The sequence below is a fragment of the Oncorhynchus kisutch genome, linkage group LG25, assembly GCF_002021735.2.
Source record: "Oncorhynchus kisutch isolate 150728-3 linkage group LG25, Okis_V2, whole genome shotgun sequence".
Lineage (NCBI taxonomy): Eukaryota > Metazoa > Chordata > Actinopteri > Salmoniformes > Salmonidae > Oncorhynchus > Oncorhynchus kisutch.
Window position 1 is genome coordinate 4,296,932 of NC_034198.2, and position 18,972 is coordinate 4,315,903.

The 18,972-nt window shown below is 40.9% G+C and overlaps 1 protein-coding gene across 1 annotated transcript in view; it reads right to left on the reverse strand.

The window, feature by feature from the left end:
* The window catches only part of LOC109870595 (semaphorin-4G-like), a 52,484-nt gene that overhangs the window by 22,417 nt on the left and 11,095 nt on the right, over positions 1–18,972 (reverse strand). Inside the window, exons 2-4 of the mRNA XM_020461169.2 lie at positions 13,904–14,052; positions 13,418–13,480; positions 13,086–13,184 (exon numbers count right to left, since the gene is read on the reverse strand). Of these exons, the coding sequence (XP_020316758.1) occupies positions 13,086–13,184; positions 13,418–13,480; positions 13,904–14,052 (311 nt within the window). The remainder of the gene's footprint in view (positions 1–13,085; positions 13,185–13,417; positions 13,481–13,903; positions 14,053–18,972) is intronic.

The following is an 18,972-nucleotide window of genomic DNA, read 5'->3' on the forward strand; positions in this document are numbered from 1 at the left end:
ATTTGTCACATGCGCCAAACACAGTCAAATACAGTGAAATGCTTACTTACAAAATAAAGGCTGTGCTTTTATTTAACCAGGCAAGTCAGTTAGGAACAAACTCTTATTTTCAATGATGGCCTAGGAACAGTGGATTAACTGCCTTGTTCAGAGGCAGAAAGACAGATTTTTACCTTGTCAGCTCTGGGATTCGATGCTCTAACCACTAGGCTACCTGCCGCCCCTTTTGTGTAGGCTTACCCTGGATTCAGTGGTAAAAAAATAAAAACAATGTCATCTTACCCTTAATAGAAAATGACTTAGTAAAAGTCACCCAGTAACATCATACTTGAGTAAAAGTCAAAGTATTTGGTTTTAAATATACTGAAGTATCAAAATAAATGTAATTGCTAAAATATACTTAAGTAACAAAAGTAAAAGTACAAGTATAAATAATTTCAAATTCCTTATATTTAGCAAACCAGACAGCATAATTTTCTTTTTTTTTCATTTACAAATAGCCATGGGCACATTCCAACAATGACATCCCTTACCAACAAAGCATTTGTGTTTAGTGAGTCCGCCAGATCAGAGGCAGTAGAAATTGATCAGGGATGTTAACTTGATAAGTGTGTGACCATTTTCCTGTCATGGTAAGCATTCAAAATGTAATGAGTACTTTTGGGTGTCAGGGAAAATGTATGGAGTAAAAAGTACATCATTTTCTTTAGGAATGTAGTGAAGTAAAAGTAAAAGTAGTCAAAAATATAAATAGTAAAGTAAAGTACAGATACCCCAAAAACTACTTAAGTAGTACTTTAAAGTATTTTTACTGAAGTACTTTACACCACTGCCTGGTGTGATGTTTTGACAACCGTGTAAATCTATCTAGGACAACGTGACTTTTATCAATATATAAACCCTGTATTTATTCCCCAAAAATGAAACATTAATTAGCTGCTAATGTGGCTATCATACAGAACTACAAATGCCTGTCTCAAGCTTCACGTCACTCACCAGGGCCATGATAATCTGGACGAGACAGCCAAATCAAGGCAAAGGTAAGAATATCTGGATTAACTATCTAATGTTAGCTAAATTTAGTAATGAGTAGATTGGGTAAATTTGTTTAAATTGACAATTCTTGAACTGTCTAGGGCAAGTTTTGAATATACACAATACCTGTAATCTAGCTAGTCTTGAGGCAACAGCGTGCTTACTTTACTGCAGGGAGACATTGATCTGTTTGCTGTTATGAACCGGCTCAAAGCCCGTAACAAAAGGGAGACAACGTGGAGATAATAAATAACAAAATATATTTATTAACTAAGGTAACCTATAGCCAAATAAACAATAGTGTGCCTGCGTGGAGAGAGTCTCCTCAATGAATGTGGTGGAAGATGTCTATTTATCCTGGGACACGCCCAGGTGTTTCCCATGTAGCTGACGACCCTCCCAACTCTGCCCACCGGCATCCTAATAAGGAATCAAGAACAAAGAGAGAATACAGCAGACAGAGTGGTTGTCAGTATAGCTACAAGGAAAGGTAATGTAACCTTATTTAGTCTAATTTGCATTGGTGGGTTTTAAATTCATTGTTAGTCACATATTTGTTGTGAGGTAGAAATACTGTCATGATATTGATGCCAAATTGCCAACATTATTCCAGAACCAATGGGTGAGCCTGAGTCTTATCACCTCCCCTAGGAAAGCTGTTTCAACTTCCTGTAATATTTCAGTCATTGCGGGAAGTCCAGAAGAGCAGGAGTCTGTGAAGCGTTTTGTCCCAGCCCAACTCTAACACCTGATAATCAACATAACAGCGATAGGCTATGATTTGTAGTCAGGTATGCTTTGTAATCAGGGATAGATTCATATACTGTAGATGTTATTGATATATAACGCATGCTCCACTCTCAAGTTGAACTTGTTGACTGATGCCAAGGCGGTGGTTGCGAAGATGAAGGGAGCAGCTGCAGACCAGAAGACTGCAGCCAAGGCATCACTGGTCCACACCTGCCCTGTCCTATCTATTTGTAAGTTAATGTACTGGCCTCTGTGGTGCAGTCTTTCATATGTGTCGTAATTTGTTGCATCGTATTGCTTAGTTTATCATTTGTGTCAACTTTGAATTCAATCTTAGCCACAGATTGTTAACTTACTTAATTTTGTACTTGACCTTTTATAGACACAGACCCAAAGACATTCAAGCGGAACTTTGAGAGCATGTATCCGTAAGTCTTCAATGGTCCCAGTACTGGTTGATGTGCAGGCCTAAGTGACCACACACACTCAAATGGAACTCCAGCTAGGGTAAGATTCTTTCATCATTCACACACAGTAGACATAGTCCATGCTTTGTCACTTCTAGGTTAGACTACTGCAATGCTCTACTTTCCGGTTACCCGGATAAAGCAATAAATAAACTTCAGTTAGTGCTAAACACGGCTGCTAGAATCTTGACTAGAACCAAAAAATGTGATCCTCTTACTCCAGTGCTAGCCTCTCTACACTGGCTTCCTGTTAAGGCAAGGGCTGATTTCAAGGGTTTACTGCTAACCTACAAAGCATTACATGGGCTTGCTCCTACCTATCTTTCCAATTTGGTCCTGCAGTACATACCTACACTTACGCTACAGTCACAAGACGCAGGCCTCCTTACTGTCCCTAGAATTTCTAAGCAACAGCTGGAGGCAGGGCTTTCTCCTATAAGAGCTCCATTTTTATGGAATGGTCTGCCTACCCATGTGAGAGACGCAGACTCGGTCTCAACCTGGCCGGTTCCCCTCTCTCCACTGGGATTCTCTGCCTCTTCTCAGCCTCTGAGTCACTGGCTTACCATTCTGTCCCTAGGAGGGGTGTGTCACTTGAGTGGGTTGAGTCACTGACGTGATCTTCCTGTCCGGGTTGGCGCCCCCGCTTGGGTTGTGCCGTGGCGGAGATCTTTGTGGGCTTTACTCGGCCTTGTCTCAGGATGGTAAGTTGGTGGTTGAAGATATCCCTCTAGTGGTGTGGGGGCTGTGCTTTGGCAAAGTGGGTGGGGTTATATCCTGCCTGTTTGGCCCTGTCCGGGGGTATCGTAGGATGGGGCCACAGTGTCTCCCGACCCCTCCTGTCTCAGCCTGCAGTAGTTTATGTGTCGGGGGCTAGGGTCAGTCTGTTATATCTGGAGTATTTCTCCTGTTTTATCCGGTGTCCGGTGTGTGAATTTAAGTATGCTCTCTCTAATTCTCTCTTTCTCTCGGAGGACCTGAGCCTTAGGACCATGCCGCAGGACTACCTGGCCTGATGACTCCTTGCTGTCCCCAGTCCACCTGGCCGTGCTGCTGCTCCAGTTTCAACTGTTCTGCCTGCGGCTATGGAACCTTGACCTGTTCCCCGGACGTGCTACCTGTCCTAGACCTGCTGTTTTCAACTCTCTAGAGACAGCAGGAGCAGTAGAGATACTCTGAATGATCGGCTATGAAAAGCCGAATGACATTTACTCCTGAGGTGGTCACCTGGTGCACCCTCAACAACCACTGTGAATGTTATTATTTGACCCCGCTGGTCATCAATGAACATTTGATCATCTTGACCATGTTCTGTTCTAATCTCCACCCGGCACAGCCAGAAGAGGACTGGCCACCCCTCATAGCCTGGTTCCTCTCTAGGTTTCTTCCAATGATTTGGCCTTTCTAGGGAGTTTTTCCTAGCCACCGTGCTTCTACACCTGCATTGCTTGCTGTTTGGGGTTTTAGGCTGTGTTTCTGTACAGCACTTCGTGACATCAGCTGATGTCAGAAGGGCTTTATAAATACATTTGATTGATTGATTGACTCAATGTCAACAAAATGCTGTCTTCAATGCTTAAGGCCAGGCACCACACCCTCATAGGGTACTTTTCCCCCCTTAATCATATCACAATCAACTTTTACCAGTTAAATGTAGACACACATTTCTGAATATTTTATATGAAACATTTCTTAAATATGTTATTAAAATATGCAAATATTTCCATATCGCGCAAATCCATTTTTCAGGACACTGGGTGAAGTCAGACTAAATATTTTGATTTCATGTTAAGACACTCCATGATGGGACTTGTCCAGAGCAGATTGTGGATAAATACATTTTTTTCTACCTGTAAAATACAAAAGACATGTATGTAAAATGCATTTTGGCATATTTTTCCAAAGAAAATCATCTAGAATAAAAAATGTAAAAAGCATATCAACAATTCCCTCTAGATAGGTCTGGAGAATATATCTATTCAGATGCTTCTGAAGCTGAGAAAAATGAGTTGGCGTGTGGGAAGAGTCTGCCCTTCGGGAAATTGCAGTTAAAGACAAGTACACTGAATTTAGACTACCAAACGTCTATTCAGAAAGGGGAAAGGGCAACCTAGTTGCCTAGTCAGTTGTTCAACTCAATGTATTCAACTGAAATGTGTCTTCCACATTTAACCAAACCCTTCTGTGACCCAATAACCATCTGTTCAAAGTAAGTTACTAATATAGTCCAGTTTGTAACAATCTCTATGAGATGGGCTTTTAAATTATGTGTCATTTAATGTAGTGAGATTTGAAATCATTGATTTATGGCAATTTTTTAAGTGTTTCAAATTCATTAAAATGTTGATGAAGGTAGCATGATAAACTAAGAAAATATACATTTTCATCAAGTTTTGTCATTTTTATGTTTACTTTTTGAAAATAATAATATTAATGGACCAAAATACCAACAGATCTCAAAATTGAAAGGAAGATGCAAGAATATAATTTCATTCTGTGGTGACTGGCCTTAAATTCACAGATCACTGCACCTGCCCATCTGTAAACAGCCCATCTATCTACCTACCTCATCCCCATACTCTATTGATTAATTTATCTTGCTCCTTTGTACCCCAGTATCTCTACTTGCACATTCATCTTCTGCACATTTACCATTCCAGTGTTTAATTGCTATATTGTAATTACTTCGCCACCATGGCCAATTTATTGCATTAACTCCCTTATCCTACCTCATTTGCACACACTGTATATAGACTTTTTCTACTGTATTATTGACTATGTTTTGTTTATTCCATGTGTAACTCTGTGTTGTTGTATGTGTCGACTTGCTATGCTTTATCTTGGCCAGGTCGCAGTTGCAAATGAGAACTTGTTCTCAACTAGCCTACCTGGTAAATATAAATGTCAAAAAGTGATATTGTGTATGGCTCAATTTGTTGAAATGCTGTGATGACTCATCGCCTTTAATGTTGTGATTCACATACACACAATGACCATGATATGAATGCTGCAACTGACAGAATGACTACGCTGAGACCGCGATTGCGACTGGACGGATTTTTGTGACAATGACCTAAAAAGGGGTGGAGAAGCACACACCCCATTTGATGTTTATTCCATGACCAACCATCCCTCTAGCTAACCCTTATTCCAAACTATGCCATTTATGCCCGATGGTCCCTCGAACTTCGCACACTTTGGAACTCTCCATCTTATCTCTTATAAACCCACCCTACCTTCCCAATTTCCCTATGCTGCTTCCTTCACTACTACTTTTGATTTGATTACATCTGTTTTTGCTACCTTTTTTTGCCTGTGTAATGCAGTTCTCATGCTGGTCACAATTGACAGCAGCAACATGGACCCGTTAAATTGACAAGATGGGTGTTGACACAGCTGCGTGCAGGCATGGCTTCCTTGTTTTGAGTCGGTTTCTCATTCTGCTGGTGTTGAGCTAGTATTTTGGATTAAACATACCTTACACACCCAGTTGTTTCTCCATTTGTATCTCACCCACCAAAAATCACAACATGCCGTTTTACATTTTGTTATTCGTGCTGGTCTAATTCCTAAAATGGAAAAGCAGGAGAATCTGTGCTCTCTCGGATATGTTAGTAATAATAATTAATACTGTGCTCTTCGACGTCCCAACACCTGGCATTGATGAATAAATCAAGTCAGATGTTTATATGTTATGTATGAAAGGCATATGTATGCACTGTTAACTATTTTGATTTATTTAATTGATGTAATTGTTGGAGTGGCCTAGAATCCATTGATGTAATTGTTGGAGTGGCCTAGAATCCATTGATGTAATTGTTGGAGTGGCCTAGAATCCATTGATGTAATTGTTGGAGTGGCCTAGAATTCATTGATGTAATTGTTGGAGTGGCCTAGAATTCATTGATGTAATTGTTGGAGTGGCCTAGAATTCATTGATGTAATTGTTGGAGTGGCCTAGAATCCATTGATGTAATTGTTGGAGTGGCCTAGAATCCATTGATGTAATTGTTGGAGTGGCCTAGAATCCATTGATGTAATTGTTGGAGTGGCCTAGAATTCATTGATGTAATTGTTGGAGTGGCCTAGAATTCATTGATGTAATTGTTGGAGTGGCCTAGAATCCATTGATGTAATTGTTGGAGTGGCCTAGAATTCATTGATGTAATTGTTGGAGTGGCCTAGAATTCATTGATGTAATTGTTGGAGTGGCCTAGAATTCATTGATGTAATTGGAGTGGCTACATTGATGTATTGTTGGAGTGGCCTAGAATCCATTGATGTAATTGTTGGAGTGGCCTAGAATTCATTGATGTAATTGTTGGAGTGGCCTAGAATCCATTGATGTAATTGTTGGAGTGGCCTAGAATTCATTGATGTAATTGTTGGAGTGGCCTAGAATTCATTGATGTAATTGTTGGAGTGGCCTAGAATTCATTGATGTAATTGTTGGAGTGGCCTAGAATCCATTGATGTAATTGTTGGAGTGGCCTAGAATTCATTGATGTAATTGTTGGAGTGGCCTAGAATTCATTGATGTAATTGTTGGAGTGGCCTAGAATCCATTGATGTAATTGTTGGAGTGGCCTAGAATCCATTGATGTAATTGTTGGAGTGGCCTAGAATTCATTGATGTAATTGTTGGAGTGGCCTAGAATCCATTTATGTAATTGTTGGAGTGGCCTAGAATTCATTGATGTAATTGTTGGAGTGGCCTAGAATCCATTGATGTAATTGTTGGAGTGGCCTAGAATTCATTGATGTAATTGTTGGAGTGGCCTAGAATTCATTGATGTAATTGTTGGAGTGGCCTAGAATTCATTGATGTAATTGTTGGAGTGGCCTAGAATTCATTGATGTAATTGTTGGAGTGGCCTAGAATTCATTGATATAATTGTTGGAGTGGCCTAGAATTCATTGATGTAATTGTTGGAGTGGCCTAGAATCCATTGATGTAATTGTTGGAGTGGCCTAGAATCCATTGATGTAATTGTTGGAGTGGCCTAGAATTCATTGATGTAATTGTTGGAGTGGCCTAGAATCCATTGATGTAATTGTTGGAGTGGCCTAGAATTCATTGATGTAATTGTTGGAGTGGCCTAGAATCCATTGATGTAATTGTTGGAGTGGCCTAGAATTCATTGATATAATTGTTGGAGTGGCCTAGAATTCATTGATGTAATTGTTGGAGTGGCCTAGAATCCATTGATGTAATTGTTGGAGTGGCCTAGAATCCATTGATGTAATTGTTGGAGTGGCCTAGAATTCATTGATGTAATTGTTGGAGTGGCCTAGAATCCATTGATGTAATTGTTGGAGTGGCCTAGAATTCATTGATGTAATTGTTGGAGTGGCCTAGAATCCATTGATGTAATTGTTGGAGTGGCCTAGAATTCATTGATGTAATTGTTGGAGTGGCCTAGAATTCATTGATGTAATTGTTGGAGTGGCCTAGAATTCATTGATGTAATTGTTGGAGTGGCCTAGAATCCATTGATGTAATTGTTGGAGTGGCCTAGAATTCATTGATGTAATTGTTGGAGTGGCCTAGAATCCATTGATGTAATTGTTGGAGTGGCCTAGAATTCATTGATGTAATTGTTGGAGTGGCCTAGAATCCATTGATGTAATTGTTGGAGTGGCCTAGAATTCATTGATGTAATTGTTGGAGTGGCCTAGAATTCATTGATGTAATTGTTGGAGTGGCCTAGAATTCATTGATGTAATTGTTGGAGTGGCCTAGAATCCATTGATGTAATTGTTGGAGTGGCCTAGAATTCATTGATGTAATTGTTGGAGTGGCCTAGAATCCATTGATGTAATTGTTGGAGTGGCCTAGAATTCATTGATGTAATTGTTGGAGTGGCCTAGAATTCATTGATGTAATTGTTGGAGTGGCCTAGAATCCATTGATGTAATTGTTGGAGTGGCCTAGAATTCATTGATGTAATTGTTGGAGTGGCCTAGAATCCATTGATGTAATTGTTGGAGTGGCCTAGAATTCATTGATGTAATTGTTGGAGTGGCCTAGAATCCATTGATGTAATTGTTGGAGTGGCCTAGAATCCATTGATGTAATTGTTGGAGTGGCCTAGAATTCATTGATGTAATTGTTGGAGTGGCCTAGAATCCATTGATGTAATTGTTGGAGTGGCCTAGAATTCATTGATGTAATTGTTGGAGTGGCCTAGAATCCATTGATGTAATTGTTGGAGTGGCCTAGAATTCATTGATATAATTGTTGGAGTGGCCTAGAATTCATTGATGTAATTGTTGGAGTGGCCTAGAATCCATTGATGTAATTGTTGGAGTGGCCTAGAATCCATTGATGTAATTGTTGGAGTGGCCTAGAATTCATTGATGTAATTGTTGGAGTGGCCTAGAATCCATTGATGTAATTGTTGGAGTGGCCTAGAATTCATTGATGTAATTGTTGGAGTGGCCTAGAATCCATTGATGTAATTGTTGGAGTGGCCTAGAATTCATTGATGTAATTGTTGGAGTGGCCTAGAATTCATTGATGTAATTGTTGGAGTGGCCTAGAATTCATTGATGTAATTGTTGGAGTGGCCTAGAATCCATTGATGTAATTGTTGGAGTGGCCTAGAATTCATTGATGTAATTGTTGGAGTGGCCTAGAATTCATTGATGTAATTGTTGGAGTGGCCTAGAATCCATTGATGTAATTGTTGGAGTGGCCTAGAATTCATTGATGTAATTGTTGGAGTGGCCTAGAATTCATTGATGTAATTGTTGGAGTGGCCTAGAATCCATTGATGTAATTGTTGGAGTGGCCTAGAATTCATTGATGTAATTGTTGGAGTGGCCTAGAATCCATTGATGTAATTGTTGGAGTGGCCTAGAATTCATTGATGTAATTGTTGGAGTGGCCTAGAATCCATTGATGTAATTGTTGGAGTGGCCTAGAATTCATTGATGTAATTGTTGGAGTGGCCTAGAATCCATTGATGTAATTGTTGGAGTGGCCTAGAATTCATTGATGTAATTGTTGGAGTGGCCTAGAATTCATTGATGTAATTGTTGGAGTGGCCTAGAATTCATTGATGTAATTTTTGGAGTGGCCTAGAATCCATTGATGTAATTGTTGGAGTGGCCTAGAATTCATTGATGTAATTGTTGGAGTGGCCTAGAATTCATTGATGTAATTGTTGGAGTGGCCTAGAATCCATTGATGTAATTGTTGGAGTGGCCTAGAATTCATTGATGTAATTGTTGGAGTGGCCTAGAATCCATTGATGTAATTGTTGGAGTGGCCTAGAATTCATTGATATAATTGTTGGAGTGGCCTAGAATTCATTGATGTAATTGTTGGAGTGGCCTAGAATCCATTGATGTAATTGTTGGAGTGGCCTAGAATTCATTGATGTAATTGTTGGAGTGGCCTAGAATCCATTGATGTAATTGTTGGAGTGGCCTAGAATCCATTGATGTAATTGTTGGAGTGGCCTAGAATTCATTGATGTAATTGTTGGAGTGGCCTAGAATCCATTGATGTAATTGTTGGAGTGGCCTAGAATTCATTGATGTAATTGTTGGAGTGGCCTAGAATTCATTGATGTAATTGTTGGAGTGGCCTAGAATTCATTGATGTAATTGTTGGAGTGGCCTAGAATCCATTGATGTAATTGTTGGAGTGGCCTAGAATTCATTGATGTAATTGTTGGAGTGGCCTAGAATCCATTGATGTAATTGTTGGAGTGGCCTAGAATTCATTGATGTAATTGTTGGAGTGGCCTAGAATTCATTGATGTAATTGTTGGAGTGGCCTAGAATTCATTGATGTAATTGTTGGAGTGGCCTAGAATTCATTGATGTAATTGTTGGAGTGGCCTAGAATTCATTGATATAATTGTTGGAGTGGCCTAGAATTCATTGATGTAATTGTTGGAGTGGCCTAGAATCCATTGATGTAATTGTTGGAGTGGCCTAGAATCCATTGATGTAATTGTTGGAGTGGCCTAGAATTCATTGATGTAATTGTTGGAGTGGCCTAGAATCCATTGATGTAATTGTTGGAGTGGCCTAGAATTCATTGATGTAATTGTTGGAGTGGCCTAGAATCCATTGATGTAATTGTTGGAGTGGCCTAGAATTCATTGATGTAATTGTTGGAGTGGCCTAGAATTCATTGATGTAATTGTTGGAGTGGCCTAGAATCCATTGATGTAATTGTTGGAGTGGCCTAGAATTCATTGATGTAATTGTTGGAGTGGCCTAGAATCCATTGATGTAATTGTTGGAGTAGCCTAGAATTCATTGATGTAATTGTTGGAGTGGCCTAGAATTCATTGATGTAATTGTTGGAGTGGCCTAGAATTCATTGATGTAATTGTTGGAGTGGCCTAGAATTCATTGATGTAATTGTTGGAGTGGCCTAGAATTCATTGATATAATTGTTGGAGTGGCCTAGAATTCATTGATGTAATTGTTGGAGTGGCCTAGAATCCATTGATGTAATTGTTGGAGTGGCCTAGAATCCATTGATGTAATTGTTGGAGTGGCCTAGAATTCATTGATGTAATTGTTGGAGTGGCCTAGAATCCATTGATGTAATTGTTGGAGTGGCCTAGAATCCATTGATGTAATTGTTGGAGTGGCCTAGAATCCATTGATGTAATTGTTGGAGTGGCCTAGAATTCATTGATGTAATTGTTGGAGTGGCCTAGAATTCATTGATGTAATTGTTGGAGTGGCCTAGAATTCATTGATGTAATTGTTGGAGTGGCCTAGAATCCATTGATGTAATTGTTGGAGTGGCCTAGAATCCATTGATGTAATTGTTGGAGTGGCCTAGAATTCATTGATGTAATTGTTGGAGTGGCCTAGAATCCATTGATGTAATTGTTGGAGTGGCCTAGAATTCATTGATGTAATTGTTGGAGTGGCCTAGAATCCATTGATGTAATTGTTGGAGTGGCCTAGAATTCATTGATGTAATTGTTGGAGTGGCCTAGAATTCATTGATGTAATTGTTGGAGTGCCCTAGAATCCATTGATGTAATTGTTGGAGTGGCCTAGAATTCATTGATGTAATTGTTGGAGTGGCCTAGAATCCATTGATGTAATTGTTGGAGTGGCCTAGAATTCATTGATGTAATTGTTGGAGTGGCCTAGAATCCATTGATGTAATTGTTGGAGTGGCCTAGAATTCATTGATGTAATTGTTGGAGTGGCCTAGAATTCATTGATGTAATTGTTGGAGTGGCCTAGAATCCATTGATGTAATTGTTGGAGTGGCCTAGAATTCATTGATGTAATTGTTGGAGTGGCCTAGAATCCATTGATGTAATTGTTGGAGTGGCCTAGAATTCATTGATGTAATTGTTGGAGTGGCCTAGAATTCATTGATGTAATTGTTGGAGTGGCCTAGAATTCATTGATGTAATTGTTGGAGTGGCCTAGAATCCATTGATGTAATTGTTGGAGTGGCCTAGAATTCATTGATGTAATTGTTGGAGTGGCCTAGAATCCATTGATGTAATTGTTGGAGTGGCCTAGAATTCATTGATGTAATTGTTGGAGTGGCCTAGAATTCATTGATGTAATTGTTGGAGTGGCCTAGAATTCATTGATGTAATTGTTGGAGTGGCCTAGAATTCATTGATGTAATTGTTGGAGTGGCCTAGAATCCATTGATGTAATTGTTGGAGTGGCCTAGAATCCATTGATGTAATTGTTGGAGTGGCCTAGAATTCATTGATGTAATTGTTGGAGTGGCCTAGAATTCATTGATGTAATTGTTGGAGTGGCCTAGAATTCATTGATGTAATTGTTGGAGTGGCCTAGAATCCATTGATGTAATTGTTGGAGTGGCCTAGAATCCATTGATGTAATTGTTGGAGTGGCCTAGAATTCATTGATGTAATTGTTGGAGTGGCCTAGAATCCATTGATGTAATTGTTGGAGTGGCCTAGAATTCATTGATGTAATTGTTGGAGTGGCCTAGAATTCATTGAAGTAATTGTTGGAGTGGCCTAGAATTCATTGATGTAATTGTTGGAGTGGCCTAGAATCCATTGATGTAATTGTTGGAGTGGCCTAGAATCCATTGATGTAATTGTTGGAGTGGCCTAGAATCCATTGATGTAATTGTTGGAGTGGCCTAGAATTCATTGATGTAATTGTTGGAGTGGCCTAGAATTCATTGATGTAATTGTTGGAGTGGCCTAGAATTCATTGATGTAATTGTTGGAGTGGCCTAGAATCCATTGATGTAATTGTTGGAGTGGCCTAGAATTCATTGATGTAATTGTTGGAGTGGCCTAGAATTCATTGATGTAATTGTTGGAGTGGCCTAGAGTTCGTAGCACATTGTAAATATCTGACTGCTACTAGGTTAGTATTATGTTCAAGACACAAGACCAAATGCATAAATAAGACAACAAATATTAGTTAAATAAAATTTGGAACAGTAAATGAAAATGTTCAATATATCTTTCATTTTGGATCAAGGAAGCTAGTAGCCAGCTAGCTGACAGCAAAGGTGTCAACTACAGATGACGTGCAGGAGCTTGCAGGGATTTGTAGTGTTGCAGGACGTCTCATTTGATGCTAATTAGCATTTGTCCGAGAGAGATTTACGCTGTTATCAAAACATCACACCAGGGAAAGCCTACATGAAACACAGACCTTGTTTGAAGTGGTCCCCGTAGGGAAAAATGGATGGTGAAAAAAGATTTGGAACCATTTCTGTGTTTGACCACTAGTTTCTATGGGTTTTATGACGTGTCCACAGTGGGGCTCTATGGGCAGTTTGTTGGGAGCCTGAATGTAAACCAGGGAATCCCGAGCAAAAGGAAGGACAGCTCTTACTATGTAAGCACAGAGGGGCCTGAAGGCGTGCGTGCCACAGACGTACAGGTGAGTCTCATTGTACCTCTGCAGGAAGCGGATGTGATTGTAACAATCTGTCTGTAGGAGAGACACAACAGTGTGGTTATACATCTATATAACATCCACATAATCTTGAAGGCTAACACATTCACTTGACTCCTTCTTGATCAGAAATACATTGTTACATTATAATAACAACACCACATAATTGTTATACGAGATAGGACCATCGAATAAAGAGAGAAAGAGTCAGAAGCAGAGAGAGATAGTTTGTGTGTTGAGCAGTGGGTGCTACACGCCATTGGTTATACCTGATTGTCTTTTCCTTTGTTGAGACACTGCTTCTTCTGCTCTGCCGAAGCTTCCCAATCAATCTGCAAACATCGGGAGACAATAATGACCACCCAGTGGGAGCATGGGGCAGTGTACCATGGCAATACTTGAATACTCCAGTGAATACTCCATTTTAATACTCCAGTTACTCCCATCAACAACATCATTGTGTTTTAATCTATTCTATTGGCCCGTGAGTAAACTTGCCCCCTACATTTAATCCAATAGTCACACTGCAAAAAATGTACCTATTATAGGATTTACTGAATCTCCTTAAGGCTATTATTAGCCAGTCCTGTTTAAGATTTGTGAAGGAGAAAAAGATTTGTGAAATAGGATTAGTTTTGCCATTGCAACATATCGGTTATATGATATGTTGTGCTGTCACAGCTAAGCAGTTTAGCAGTTATAAAACAATACAACTTTGTTGCCCATCGAAACGGAAAGTCCAGGCTGGTGCTCACCGTGAGATTGCCAGGTGTAGAGATGTTGGTGGTGTCCAGGGCGTAGAGAGCCCCCCTGGCCCCTACATACAGCACCCCATTGTCCTCCTCCAGTAGCAGTGTGCTGTAGTTCTGAGATGGGCTGCTGAACTGCTGGCAACCCAGCAGGCCTGAAAACAAACACACAAACTTACAGAGACTTTGGGGCAAATGAACTGAGCCTGCAATGTGGTATTTGCACAGTTTTCCAATGGTCAAATAAAGTCACAGAATGGTTTTGGTACTGGAAAAACCTATAATTACTACTGCCAAGCACAGGTACAGTTGAAGTCGGAAGTTTACATACACTTAGGTTGGAGTCATTAAAACTCGTTTTTCAACCACTCCACACATTTCTTGTTAACAAACGATAGTTTTGGCAGGTCGGTTAGGACATTTTTCCAACAGTTGTTTACAGACAGATTATTTCACTTATAATTCACGGTATCACTATTCCAGTGGGTCAGAAGTTTACATACACTAAATTGACTGTGCCTTTAAACAGCTTGGACAATTCCAGAAAATGATGCCATGGCTTTAGAAGCTTCTGATAGGCTAATTGACATCATTTGAGTCAATTGGAGGTGTACCTGTGGATGTATTTCAAGGGCTACCTTCAAACTCAGTGCCTCTTTACTTGACATCATGGGGAAAACAAAATAAATCAGCCAAGACCTCAGAAAATTAATTGTAGACCTCCACAAGTCTGGTTCATCCTTGGGAGCAATTTCCAAACACCTGAAGGTACAACGTTCATCTGTACCATCAATAGTACGCAAGTATAAACACCATGGGATCACGGAGCCATCATACCGCTCAGGAAGGAGACGCATTCTGTCCTAGAGATGAACGTACTTTGGTGCGGAAAGTGCAAATCAATCCCAGAACAACAGCAGAGGACCTTGTGAAGATCCTGGAGGAAACGGGTACAAAAGTATCTATATCCACAGTAAAACGAGTCCTATATCGACATAACCTGAAAGGCCACTCGGCAAGGAAGGAGCCACTGCTCCAAAACCACCATAAAAACGTCAGACTACGGTTTGCAACTGCACATGGGGACAAAGATCGTACTTTTTGGAGAAATGTCCTCTGGTCTGATGAAACAAAAACTGTTTGGCCATAATGACCATCGTTATGTTTGGAGGACCAAAGGGGAGGTTTGCAAGCCATAGAACACCATTCCAACCATGAAGCACGGGGGTGGAAGCATTATGTTTTGGGGGTGATTTGTTGCAGGAGGGACTGGTGCACTTCACAAAATAGCTGGCATCATGAGGAAAGAAAATTATGTGGATATATTGAAGCAACATCTCAAGACATCAGTCAGGAAGTTAAAGCTTGGTCGCTTCAACTTCCAAAGTTGTGGCAAAATGGCTTAAGGACAGCAAAGTCAAGGTATTGGACTGGCCATCACAAAGCCTTGACCTCAATTCTATTGAAAATTTGTGGACAGAACTGAAAAAGCATGTGCGAGCAAGGAGGCCTACAAACCTGACTCGGTTACACCATCTCTGTCAGAAGGAATGGCCAAAATTCATCCATCTTATTGTGGGAAGCTCATGGAAGGCTACCCCGAAACATTTGATCCTGTCTGGTATGCGTAAATGGCTGCAAGGGAGTCTGGCGCAGGAGAGCAGAAATTGGGTAGCACACAGAGCCTTTTATTCAGGCGAACCAAAAGCACACGGCACAATGAACACAAAATACATAATACCCAGCGCAACCAGACTAACGTGCGCATACATCAAAACAGATAAACAATACCACACAAAGACATGGGGGAAACAGAGGGTTAAATACACAACACATAATGAGGGACAATGAGAACCAGGTGTGTGGGAAAACGAGACAAAACAAATGGAAAATTTAAAATGGATCAGCGATGGCTAGAAGGCCGGTGGCGTCAAACCGCCGAACATCGCCCGAACAAGGAGAGGCATCTACTTCGGAAGAAGTCTTGACAGACCCAAGTAAAAAATAATAAAGGCAATGCTACCAAATACTAACTGTGTATGTAAACTTTTGACCCACTGGCAATGTGATGAAAGAAATAAAAGCTGAAATAAATCATTCTCTCTACTATTATTCTGACATTTCACATTCTTAAAATAAAGTGGTGATCCAAACTGACCTAAGACAGGGAATTTGTACTAGGATTAAATGTCAGGGATTGTGAAAAAATGACTTTAAATGTCTTTGGCTAAGGTGTATGTAAACTTCCGACTTCAACTGTACATGCTTCCACTTTTCAGAATAAGAAAACATTATGTTGGGTCTGGTATTATTCTTGTATTCGGGTATATGTCTTGCCTCATAGAATGAAACTGTCTGTACTTAAAGTTGTACTTAAAGTAATATAGTTGGAATATTATGCACATACTTTTTCTTTACAATGGTTTCTGTGACACTTTAGCAGGCTGTGTTTTCTACCAATTCTTTCTCTTTTCCAGTATCTTAACTCTGCCCCTATGCTCCATACACAGCTGCAGTATAGACTCTCTATCAGAAGTAAAGGATTGTAACAAATTGACTGAATCAAACGTTCATCTGTCCCCAGTAAATCAATGGGCGGGACGAAATTAACATAAATTCCCTTATTACTGCGAGCAGCCTGGGACACACTCCCATCAATTCACCAGAGAAAGGAGGGTGGAGGAGGATAGAGGAAGGAAAAAGAGAAGCACAAGGGGAGGAGAGGATAAAAGAGAGGAGGGTAGGATGTGTGCTATATTATTATACCCATCTGCACCATGCTGACTCATATTACTCAGTGTATTTTCCATTGTTCCTCTCTCCTTCTGTCCATCCCTCCCTCTTCATCTCTCACTTATTCACACTATCTCTGTCAGCTTCCATCTCCGTCTTCATCGCTCTTTCTCTTTCTATCCCGTATCCTCACTTTTGAATCTTGATCTTCAAACTCCATCAATTAACTTTCAGCACTCCTATATCAAATGAATATCTGCTATCTTATCACTAAATAAGACCACATCTTATTATTGCAGCAACCTCGATGAAAACAATGACCTCTTTTCACATCTCATAGGTAGGTCAGTTTGCCCCCATTTTAGACTGAATGTGTAACCCTGTGTAGTTTGTGTGCTGCATTTTTTTCAAGGGATATGAAGCGCAGACGCTGTACAATATGTACAACCCATAGAAACATGCAATGGTTTGGGGCAGGTGCTGTGCATATTCAGCAAAAATGAAAAGACTCATCGATTTGATGCTACCATGAGGTATATTGAAACAATGTTTTGAGTCTTTGGTCTTCTAACTGTCAAAACATTGTTACAACAACACATACACTTGGAAATATAGATTAGCAGGGTGCCAAGGCACACTATACACACAGTAACGCCAGTCAGATTGATTAGGTTATTCTAACAGGGTTAAAGACATGCTCCGGTACTTTGGTGGCTATAAAGTATTTTTTAAACCTCCCACTTTGGGCTGGATGTATCAATGTGTAGTTCATACGTGCAGAATCCTTATGCAGAATTATTGTCTTGCCTTAATTAGTCACAAAATCCCTAGTTTGAAAGCAAGTGTTTTTCTGGGAGCTGTGCTGCAGTATTTTCCCTACATTTTCGCCCATGTGGGCCAGCCCCTTAGCAATTCCAGTTCAACCAATGAGCTTCAGCCCCTTGCCATATGAGTGACAGCTAGCAAGATGCACATGATGCACCCACAGCAGAGCTGGAGAGAGAGCAATGACAAGGTCCACATATCTGCACATATGTGACAGTACGTCACTTTCGGGAACCACTTTGGGCTCGTGAGCTCTACTTTCAGAACTACTGGCTGAAAAGTACACAAATGAATCGGAGAATCCCTTTAATAATGTAATTAAATGCATTACTGAAGTTTTGGACAAAAAAGTCAATACATCTCTGTGGACAGGTGCACAATTACAAATAACTCAACCACCCTCGCAGACTGCAATGGCTAAAATTAATTTGGGACTGCCAGTTACTACATGTATGTATATAATGTCAAACCTCTTTGAAGACCCCCTTCCCACCTAAAACAACCTAAATAGTCTCTCAGGGATACAATGGTGATACTATGAGTAGCACCCATGACTATAACCAGACTGAGTCGGTGTCAACCCACTGCCCACCCCCTATGTCTTGAGGGCACCAGGCAGCCAGGCAGGCAGAGAGCTAGTCAGACAAGCAGGCAGAGAGCTAGGCAGCCAGGCAGGCAGAGAGAGAGGCAGCCAGAGAGACAGGCAGCCAGGCAGGCAGAGAGCTAGGCAGCCAGGCAGGCAGAGAGACAGGCAGCCAGGCAGGCAGAGAGACAGGCAGACAGGCAGGCAGAGAGCTAGTCAGACAAGCAGGCAGAGAGCTAGGCAGCCAGGCAGGCAGAGAGACAGGCAGCCAGGCAGGCAGAGAGCAAGGCAGCCAGGCAGGCAGAGAGCTAGGCATCCAGGCAGGCAGAGAGCTAGGCAGCCAGGCAGGCAGAGAGCTAGGCAGCCAGGCAGGCAGAGAGCTAGGCAGCCAGGCAGGCAGAGAGACAGGCAGCCAGGCAGGCAGAGAGCTAGGCAGCCAGGCAGGCAGAGAGCTAGGCAGCCAGGCAGGCAGAGAGACAGGCAGCCAGGCAGGCAGAGAGCTAGTCAGACAAGCAGGCAGAGAGACAGGCAGAGCCATGAGTGAGCCATGATGATCTCTTCTCCACTCACCAACTCAAAGGTCAGGACACACTGGGGGGGGTTATGAGGAGAGGTAGGTGCATTCACGACACAGCAGGACACACAAACACATTGACAGACGTGCGTGCACACAGACACAAATACACACAGGCGCAGGAAGACAGATAGACACACACACACACACAGACACACACTCACACTATAACTGTCCCTTTCTCAACAACCCAACTTGAACCCCACAGGAACAGTATGTTTAGTCTAAGATCATGTTATTTTGCAGTCACAATGATAGCCCATGGCAATGTAAAACACATTTCATTTTTCACTTATTCTATGAGTCATCCAAGAGTGTGCACGAGAAGTGGCTTGGATTCTACATAAAATAAATAGTGGC